We start from the raw sequence: 10440 nt of genomic DNA on the forward strand, positions 1-10440 counted from the left end.
TGCTGCTGCTGTTTTTCTTGCAATGAAAACTTGGGTGGAAGTTTAAGACTTTTCATGTGGAAAATGGCCCTCTGGAATGAAAGGCAGGATACTGCACTGCACTTGGAGCTGAGTGAGTTTACACCATCTCCGAGGAGCCCTGCTGACACACGAATGCAAATTGAAAACTAATTAGTCATATTCTTAACGAGTGTAAACTATTATCTCTTTAGGGAAGGGGTCATCTCTGTTGAAGATTTGAGGAAATTTGTGATTCCACACCACTGAAGAAATGCTAATATTATGATGAATTTTCTGCATTGTTTAATTGTTACAGTTTTTCAGTCCTATAAAAGAGAACTCTGAACTCTGTCTTCGGATAACCAGCAAGTCTGTGGGTACTAAAGTGAAAGGAAGAAGTTATTGTTGGAAAAGGTGAATTGGGGGAGGAATGTGTGCGGGTTTGTATGTATGAGATGAGAGAAAGAGAACTTCTAACAAGAATTTCTACGCCACAGAAAAAAAGTGGCTATTCTATGGTAGTTTCCATCACTCGTCTACGGGGTGTCCAAACAAAGAAAGCTCGTTCAACAAGTCCTGAAACTTAAGAGAAAACACTGGCAATTACACTTTAGCCTAGACATATCTCTCTTTCCCCCTCTCTCACTTCCTCTCTTTCTTTCCTTTTCTCTCCCTTTCATTCCCCCCCCAAAACACACACACACACACACACACACACACACACACACACAATTTCCTTCGAAAAGTATGCTGCTCCTTCTAATTGCCGGTCTTTCAAGGTGATAAAAACTTGCCAAGGTATAATTCCTTCATGACAAGAATTTTTTTAAGTTATAAAAAAAGTTAATGGAACTAAATGAAATCGAGTATCTGCCCTCTTTATTCGAGCAAAACAGCGAACTGCTGCTCTCTGAGGAAAACTCAGAACCCGCTCTAACCCCCTGGGAACTCGCAGACGGAAACCGGCCGCCCCAAGCAGCCTGGGGCTTGGCGGGGACGGCACCCATCCTATTTACGCTGGATTCGTGGAAACTTCCCCTCCGAGGGGCCTCGCAGAAAGGCGACTTTTCCCCGCCCCCAAGCCGTGCCGGACCAGCCAAGTGACAAACCTTCCCTAGCCCCAGATTTGCTAGAGTGGTTGGGGGCAGCTGTGCGACCCTCTTGCCCCTCCTGCTTCAGTCCCCAGGCTCACGGGGTTTCTATTTGGGCTGCTCCGCGGCGCCCGAACGCCCCTCAGCGGCGGTGGAGCGCGGACCCCGGGGACTAGCGAGGTCAGACCCGCGATCTGGGTGCTGGTCCCGACTTCGCAGCACTGTGCCCAAGGATAGGCTCCCAAGGGCAGGCCCCCAAGGGCAGGCGCGAACCCAACACGCCAAGGGACCGAAACCCGAAAGCCCGCGCTGTGGGATCAAACACTGGGTCTGGGGGTTGCGTGGGGGCAGAAACGTTGGCTGCGAGCTGGCTTGGACACAGTACCCAGGCCAGTGCAGAACTTTCGCCTCTGGCCAGGAACCCTCGGCTCAGGATCAAAACTCCTCCCCCTGTCCCAACTGTCCTCCAGAGTCTGGTCTGGCCTCGAAGTCACCTGGATGCTGGATCCGGGTCTCGGGGCCCAGGTCCCTCGCCCCCGCCTGGGTCATGGATTTTAAGCTGAGACGGCTTCCCCTCCTCCAGACCTGTCTCCACTTTCCCCTCCCCGCGCCGCCGTGGTTTGCTAGAATGGTCGCGGCTTCTGGCCCAGCGTTTCCCACCTGGAAATTTGCCTAGCGACCGCCGCCTCAATCCTCTGCGCAGCATTCAAGAAACTTTCATCTCAGTCCCGCTCCCTCTCTACTCTCCTCCCTCTTCCCTCTCTTTCTCTCTCTCTCTCTCTCTCTCTCTCTCTCTCTCTCTCTCTCTCTCTCTCTCTCTCTCTCTCTCTCTCTCTCTCTCCTCTTAATCCCGGGGTTTTATGGGCTGAGCATTAAGAAAATTCGCCCACAATTTGGGATTAGATAAATACTCTCATTAGGGGGAAAAATCCTTGCTACTTGATACCTCTCGACTTCCCCGAGACTGGTGGCAGCATCTGGAACCGAGAACGCCGGACTCCCGCGCGGCGGGCCTTAGGGACCGCGCTGGCACATTCCAATGCGCAACGCAGCCCCACCTCGCCACGCCGGAACCAGGCCAGGTTCTGCTGCTGCCGCGAAACCACCGGGAGGAGGCGGGAGTACGAGAGGTTTCGGGATCCGGCCAGGGCACTTGTCCCGACACCGGAGAGCCAACCTGGGCACACAAGGCACAGGCCGAAAACTCTGGCAGCGCTAGGCTACCCAAGCGGACGCCCCCCGACGAGCCCCGCAGGACGTCCGCATACTCTTCCCCACAAACTAGTGCGCCCTAGGTCGTGCCTTTCCCTAGAGTAAGGGACAGGAGGATATTTCATTTCTTTTTTAAAACCTGACAAGGATCTCCGTAGCTCCAGGCCACGGACAGCTGACCGTGAGCCTCGCGAGCTACTACTGGTGGGGGCCTGCGCAAGCCTAAGGTGTGTCCCCGCCTGGGCCAGAGCTGCGCCCTGTGCTGTATCTTTTCCTTTAAAGGTTCTCTAGGTTCTCCATCTCCCCCCAAACACACACCCCATTTTCTTCCTTTGCTCTCGTTCTTTTATTCTGCTTTCTCTTTCTCTCCCTTTTGTGAATGGGCCGCGGTGTCTTTGTTCTGGAGAGAAGCGCCCGTGTCGCTGACTTTTGTGAACCAGAGAAGGATCTTGTAAAACCTCCTTTTCTCCTTCGTACTCCCCCACTCCCACCCCTCCTTCCTTGCCCCTTTGATTAGATGTTCCCTCATCGTCCAAAAAAAAAAAAAATGTAATTTCGTTGGTCTGGCGGCCACTTTCTTTGAACATTAGCTCGCTTTCAGCTCCAACTTCAATTAGAAGGAGTTGATTTTGAGAGATCAACAAAAGAACCGACCAAAGCCTTATTAAAGGTCCTAAGAAGATCTCCCGGGTCCTTTGAGAAGCAGTTAAGGAAACAGTGTGCCCTCCATCATATTCTGTTACCGTATTTTATTCGGACTCCAAAGGAAAGTGTCGCTTGGGGGAGGGGAAAGCACTTTGATGAGCGGCGGCTGCGGCCCCTTTTCACTCAGCGGGCTCCCCCTTCCTTCTCCTCCTCCTCGCCCGGCGCCCGGTCAGCTCTCTGTGCCCGACCCCGCGGCCGGGCAGCTCGGGCGCTCCCCACCGCGGTGCGCCTGGCGGCTCTTTGACTCGCCCTCACACTTACTCCCGTTCAAACTTTTCACTCCGCCTGTTGGGATGGGGGTGGTGGAAGATTAAGAGGAAGGGGTAAGAATTCCTCGAAAGGGAGCAAAGTGGTGCCTGATATTCAATAGGAGGCGTTCATTTAAAAGAATTGCCTCGTTCAGGGTTGGGCCAAAAACACTTTTTACAAAGTCCCCACAGGTAAATGTGCTCGGCAAGTTTGTTGGACTGGGAAAGGGGCTTCGCCAGTACGAACAATCCGGGGAAACCGCCTCAAGGAAGCTTCTTCCACAACATGTGGAAAAGAAATTGAGGGGTAGGGGGTCTAGGGGCACATTTCCCACCAGACTGTCTGGTAGGTGGAGACGTGGAAGGGGAGGCAGTATGAAAAAGAGTTTCCTACCCAAACCTTCGATTGAGAAGTAGGGTGTGTGTGACAGAAAGGGGACACAGGGTTCCAACGGTTCAAAAGAAGTTTTTAACACTTGCAAACACCTTTAAGGACCAGGAACTCCTGGAAATGATGAGGAGCTGGTAAGTGGCGGCGCCTCCCCTGCGGGTGCTTATCCCAAGCGCGGGAGTCCAGGGGAGCTGAGGGATCTGCGCGCCCAGAACTGCTCCCGCGCTCTGCACAGTAGCTTGCGCCGGCACGAGCTGCCCGCGGCGTCTGTCTGCAGGTGGGGGTGAAGAAAAGAGGCGCTGGGGCCCATCGCGCTGCGAAAGGGGCCGGGGACCCACGCTCCTCTAGCCCGCCGCCCGGGAATCCTCGAGCCCACACTCCGGCCGAGGAGCCGGGCGGTGAGAAGAGTCCGATTATCCTGCACCCCGCCTCTCTACCACTCCCTCAGGAGCACCGAGAGGGCGAAAGAAGGGCTGGGGGCCCCTAGGCAGGCTTCGGGATCCGCGGCCCCTCGGCGGCAGGGACTCCGGCGCTCAGTTAGCCCTCCTCGCCTTCCTCTGCGCGGAATTTGCCAGCGGAGCCCCAGAGTTAGCGCGCGACCGGGGCGGGGCGGGCGCGCGGTGAGGGCGGGGTGTAGAAGGCGGGGGAGGGCGGGGGCGCGCGGAGGTAACCCCCGGCTCGCACAGCCATTGCCCGGCTTCCTGTCACTCAGCTCGCCCAGGGCCCCCGATTGGCGGCCTAGCCCCGTTACGCACTCGCTTCGCGTTCACATACCCGGGGAGGGCAGTAGAAAGGTGATCAATCTTCATCAGGCTACATTTCCAATCACCTAAACAACCGAGCAAGACAAGCCACTCCGACAAGGTAAATTGCTTCATTTATTTAGTTTGCAAAGTGACTCTGCAGGACTTCCCCAGTCCCCGCCGCCTCCACGTTGCACCGGGAGTGCAGCGGCAAAGGCCAGCCGAGCCTCCTCCCAACTCTGCCCCTCGCATCCCCCTCCCCCTTGGAGGGCCCTGGGCTGGGTCCCGGACTAGGCAATGTCCTGGGAGTGTGCGGAGCTTTGCAAACAAGGTGTGCAATAAAGTGAAACCTAGAGGGATACTCACAAAGCTACTGGGAAAAAATGGGAGGAAGGAAGTTGGGGAAAGAAAGAAGCCCGGGGGTCCCATCTCAGCCGCCGGGGTAATTCCGGTGCCGCTCTATTTTGCAGGTTGGCTGCCCGGCGGGTCTCTGAGGGAGCCAGGTAGATGGTGAGCGGCCCCGACAGCTGAGGGCAGGTAAGAAGAAAACCTCGGGGCCGCCCGGAACTCCGGGAGCGCGTTGGTTACTCGGGTAACCCCCTCCTCACAACGACCGCGGCTTCCCGGGTCCCCGGCAGGTGGGCGGGGCTGGGGGAGCGGCCTGGCTCCCCTCCTGGAGTGTGGAGGACCCCAGACCGCTGCTGCGGCCCGGCGCCCCCTCCCCCGCCTCCTCCGAAGTAACTGGGCTTTGGTGCTAAGTTTGGAGAAAGTCTTTGAAAACTCACGCTGCACCCTAGCAGAGAATCGCCGAGGCTTGAGTCCCATTTTCCTTTGACCCAAGGAGCCCTCGCTGTTTCCTTTTTTGTCCTGAAAACTGGCTGTCCCTAACCCCGGTCGTGGGTCCCCCAGGGCGGAGGCGGGGGGTGGAATGGGAGTCTTCTTTAGCTCAGACTTTTCTCTCTCTGAATTCTCTAACCTGGGTTCCCTGGCCTGCTTTGCAGAATTCCCGCGAAGCGGGGTATAGTGAGAAGGCCCTCTGAGGTCCCAGTCCCACTCCCCAGCGCCCCTTCCTGACCCTTGAGAGTAGCGCCCCGGATTCAGAGCAGCTGCGGAAGCCATGCTTCGACCTTCCAGCTCCAGTCTGCGTGGGCTTTGACGATGAGGCCTAGTTTTCTATTCTCGATCGTGTCTTGGGGCCCGCGGGTTCAGTTAGTAGCATGGCAGAGAGCACAGGCGACCTGCTCTACTCAGTCTTCCTGAATCCCCGAGGGCCTTTGGGGCGCTGGTCTGGTCGCCCTTCATCCTCTGATGGGATCCGTGGACGGGATCCGGCTGTGCGCAGCCAGACTGGGGAAAACGAAGGCCCGGCCTGCGCGGGCCAAGAAGGGAGGGTTGAGGCCACCCAGACCTCCGGTGGCGTCTTGGAACTGCCGCTTATACAGCGGTCCCTTCGTCGTCTTCTGGCCGACTTGCTGGGTCAGGGCCGGTGACTGAGATTGAAGTGCGGTGGGATTTCGGGGGAGCTTCGGCTCAGTGACTGGGCACCGACAGATCGGCTGAAATGGTGATGGCGGGCTCTGGGGCAGGGGCGCGACGGTGGAGACCTTTGAAGGAATGATGTCTTCCAAGTGGGCTAGGTATCGGGAGAGCCCGAGGTGCAGTTAGCCTTCCGCGTTAACTCAGTCTGACCCTCACAATTGTCCACCTTTTTGCCTTACTTTCAAAAACATTTGAAACAAAACGAAACAACCCCTCACGCTCTGGGCGGTCTGCCGTCCGGGCGCCTAGGGAACTTTTGCTTGTGCAATATGGAGCCGACTTCCCCCGACTCAAAATTTTGCCTGCACTTGGGATTTTCCAAACTTCGTGGTTCTGGCTCTGACCTCCCCAACCTGACTGCACTTTTAACCTCTCTTTACTCTGGTCGACACCCTACGAGTGTCTTAAGCCCGTGCCAAGCCCGAAATGAGGCAGTGACGATCCAGAAGAAAAGTTTACTTTTCACAAGGAAGCTGTGGTCCATATGCTGAGGCCTTGTGGAGCCGAATTGACTGCCCTTGCGCAGTTGCGCTGCCTCTTTCCCCATCCCGAGGCTCCTCGCCTTGGACAAAACCTGGAAGCCGAAGTGGCTCCGAGTGACGGTTTTCATGTCTCCTGTTTCCATAGGCCAGGCCCCCAGACGCAACAGCTTGAAGGACTTCGCGGTGGGAACCCTGCATCCCTCCTGGCCCCAGGCCCCCTGGATCCGTCGGGGCGCCTCTACCCGGCTGTTAGCATGATGTCTTACCTCAAACAACCCCCATATGGCATGAATGGGCTGGGCCTGGCCGGGCCAGCCATGGACCTTCTGCACCCCTCTGTGGGCTATCCGGGTGAGCACTGGCCCTTCTGCCCTAGCTCCCAATCCCTACAAATGTTGGGGAGCCTCAAACCCTAAAGTTTGAGCCCACGTTATTGTAAAACAGGCCCAGGAATCAGGTTATCTAATTTCCGTATTACATGCGTGGCCCGCTACAGGCACATGGGCCAGGGTCGCTGGTGGGTGAAGTGGACAGAGCTTTAAAACGTGCCTTACCAGCTTAGTCACACTGGCAACCTATCATCTCCTACTGTCATCCCATGTCCTGCGTAGAGTACATTTACCCAGTGATTCCTTTTCCACGTGTGGTTGGTTTGTTTTGTTTTTGCTTTTGTTTTTTTTTTTTTGTTTTGTTTTTGTTTTTTTTTTTTTTGTGTGTGTGTGTGTGACTCTGCCCCCTGCTCCCAACATTGAATGTGGAATGTGGACACTCTGGGCCCTGATATAAAGAGCCAAATTTACATTATGCAAAGCGGCTCACTGTACTGAGTTAAACTGTGTTCTAGACCAGTGACCTGCACCAACTTTTGCTCTGGTATAGTGGAGGACTTAGCTGAGCGAGCGCAGTATTTCTTTTCTAGCTCTCACTCTTTTACCCCCATTTATTCCCTTGGATAATGTTTCTGCGCTCCTCCTCCCCCACTTCGTATCCCCCACCCATAGAGTGTGTGTGGGTGTGGGGAGAAGTGGAGGAAGGGAGATTGCATGGCTTCCTTTTCAACCTCTGAGAAACAGGGAGGCGGGCAGCCCTAGGTGTTGGAGACTCGTGCCCCAGTGGAATATACGCACTTTCTCCCACCTGTGGCCTCTTAGGCTTAACCCTCGTCCCCAACACCCGGATAGTTTCTTTTGCTCCGAGCTTGGCTTTTTCTTGCCATGGCTGGGTTCTGAGCCTACCAGGGTACCTGCCCAAGCCCTCTAGCGCCACCGCTGACCCGAGACGCCCACATGTCCCCGCAGCCACCCCGCGGAAGCAGAGGCGGGAGCGCACCACCTTCACGCGCTCACAGCTGGACGTGCTTGAGGCGCTGTTCGCCAAGACTCGCTACCCTGACATCTTCATGCGCGAGGAGGTGGCGCTCAAAATCAACCTGCCAGAGTCCAGAGTCCAGGTGCGCGCTTCTAGAGGTCTTTGGGGTCAGGATAGTGTAGCTGGTGCCAGCCGGGAAAGGTCTGGCTGGGAAGGATGGTCCGATGTGGGGGCGGTTTTACAGACTGGGCAACCCCCTCTCGGACTCCCCCTAGCGCTGGGCGTCAACCAGGAAAGGGGGACAAAGTTAAAGGAAATGACTTAAAGCCCTGGATCCAGCCCTTGTCACCAGGGCGCCTTCGGTATTGAAAGTCGTTTTTAGGATTACAGGAGGAGAGCTAGACTCCCCAACGAGGAGTGCCCTGAGAGTCCGACATTTGCCCTTGCTTCCTTGGCTGCCCCGTACTTGGCAATTGCCCTAGGAGGCCTGATTTCTGCCCCTGTCCTTGCATTGCATCCTGGGGATCGGGAAACGCGTGAGTGCAGCTTAGCCGAGGCTGGTGTTCTGCCTGGGAGTAAGCTCCGCGAGTGGTGTCGGTCAGATTAGACTTTCTCTGCCCCGGGAGGACTCCAAGAACAAAACCTGGCTGTCGGCTTTGCTATTTCTATGTTTGAGATGAAAGTGTTCCAACAGTATTGTTGGGATTCTAACTCAGAACCCCTCTCAAGGGTCTTTGTCTAGGCTTACATTCCCGAAAGCTAAGAAAGGACCAAGAATACAATTTTATGTGCTGAGGGCCCTCCAGAAGGAGTGAGAACTTTATAACTCACCGTTCCATTGGGTTCCCCAAAGAAGTCCAACGAAATCTCACCCAAGCTTCCTTCCAGAGAAGCCCCTAGTACTTGAGTACTGATTCTGTTTGGCCTCCAGCCTTGCTCCTACTCCCACCCAAGCATTCGTCCTGCCCAGTTCGGGCTTCCAGGAGCCAACTCAGTGAAACTGCTTGGGCCCCAAAGTTGGTAACTGTTCTTCACCCCGCTGCTCAGTATCTCTCTGCGGTTTCCTGAGCTCCGTTCTTAGGAATCAGGGCCTCCAAACGTACATGGCGTTTGGGGGAAGCAGCCACCAGCAGTTTAGAGATGGCTGAACTTCTGGATGGACAGACGCAAACGTTCCGCCCTCAGGCTGAGTTGCGCTAAAGAGGGGAAAGTACACACCCCTACTCCCGAGCGAGTTGAGGAGGGGCTTTGCGCAGAGGGATGGGGGAGGGTGCCGGAGCTGGAAACCGACGTGCGGGGGGAGGGGGCAGTGTCTGGCCGGGCCGGAGAAAGGGAGGGGCGGAGGTTTGGGCTGAGTGGGACTCGAGATCCTGGGCGGGGTAGTGGGTCCAAGGGGCGGAGGAGCAGTAAGCTCCACTCGCCCCCCTAACCCGCTCTCCCAAACCCGGCCCGCTGCAGGTCTGGTTCAAGAACCGCCGCGCCAAGTGCCGCCAGCAGCAGCAGAGCGGGAGCGGAACCAAGAGCCGCCCAGTCAAGAAGAAGTCATCTCCGGTGCGGGAAAGCTCCGGCTCCGAAAGCAGCGGCCAATTCACGCCACCGGCTGTGTCCAGCTCGGCCTCGTCCTCTAGCTCGGCCTCCAGCGCCTCCGCTAACCCCGCGGCTGCTGCGGCTGCGGGCATAGGTGGCAACCCGGCGGTGGCAGCCGCGTCGTCGCTCAGCACGCCCGCTGCCTCATCCATCTGGAGCCCGGCTTCCATCTCACCCGGCTCAGCGCCGGCCTCTGTATCAGTACCCGAACCGCTGGCCGCTCCAAGCAACGCCTCATGTATGCAGCGCTCGGTAGCCGCAGGTGCCGCCACGGCAGCAGCGTCCTACCCTATGTCCTATGGCCAGGGCGGTAGCTATGGTCAGGGCTATCCCGCGCCCTCCTCTTCCTACTTTGGCGGCGTGGACTGCAGCTCATACCTAGCGCCCATGCACTCGCATCACCACCCGCACCAGCTCAGCCCCATGGCACCCTCCTCCATGGCGGGCCACCATCACCACCACCCGCACGCGCACCACCCGTTGAGCCAGTCCTCAGGTCACCATCACCACCACCACCACCACCACCACCAAGGCTACGGTGGCTCGGGGCTTGCCTTCAACTCTGCCGACTGCTTGGATTACAAGGAGCCTGGCGCCACCGCTGCTTCCTCCGCTTGGAAACTCAACTTCAATTCGCCCGACTGTCTGGACTATAAAGACCAAGCCTCATGGCGATTCCAGGTCTTGTGAACCCAGGAGGAAGAGGAAGAGGAGAAGAACGCAACTACCTGCGCCCTCATTGGCCCCATCCTGTTGCTGCTGCTGCACCGCCCGCCTTTGCCTCTGCTTCTCCAAAAACTGATTTTCATACCCCCCAAAGATGCCCACTGTCTGCACTGCCAATCCCCATCTTTGTGCCACTTGCTTAAGGGATGTGCTAACCTGCCTACCCCTTGGATGGGGGGCCCGGTGCTTCGGCTTGGCCCACACGTTCTATGCGGGATTGCTGGGTGCTCTCGCTGTCAATCCCACCAAACTCCTAAGACACCCCTTCCAGTCTTTCTGGACAGCTATTATGCACTCGCAGCCTTCGGAGGCTCTTCGCTTTCCCACTGTTTGAGCCCAACACTTTTATTTATTCTTTCTGGACACTGGAGTCACTAACAGGCGTGTATATGCCCATTGGAGTGCACC

The 10440-nt window shown here is 56.7% G+C and overlaps 1 protein-coding gene across 3 annotated transcripts; it reads left to right on the forward strand.

Annotated features, from left to right (window-relative positions):
• Positions 1-6665: 6665 nt before the first annotated feature.
• Positions 6666-9996, forward strand: Otx1 (orthodenticle homeobox 1). 3 transcript variants are annotated; one of them, XM_076833712.2, is made up of 4 exons: positions 6666-6766; positions 7690-7861; positions 9178-9338; positions 9438-9996. In XM_076833712.2, the coding sequence occupies exons 1-4, from the start codon at positions 6666-6668 to the stop codon at positions 9994-9996; spliced, it is 993 nt and encodes a 330-aa protein (XP_076689827.1). The 3 variants fall into 3 exon arrangements, with proteins under 3 accessions (XP_076689827.1, XP_076689828.1, XP_076689826.1); XM_076833713.2 differs by having other exon boundaries at positions 6666-6762; positions 7710-7861; XM_076833711.2 differs by having other exon boundaries at positions 6666-6762; positions 7710-7861; positions 9178-9996.
• The last annotated feature ends 444 nt before the right edge of the window (positions 9997-10440 follow it).

This window comes from Callospermophilus lateralis, chromosome 14 (assembly GCF_048772815.1).
Source record: "Callospermophilus lateralis isolate mCalLat2 chromosome 14, mCalLat2.hap1, whole genome shotgun sequence".
Taxonomy (NCBI): domain Eukaryota; kingdom Metazoa; phylum Chordata; class Mammalia; order Rodentia; family Sciuridae; genus Callospermophilus; species Callospermophilus lateralis.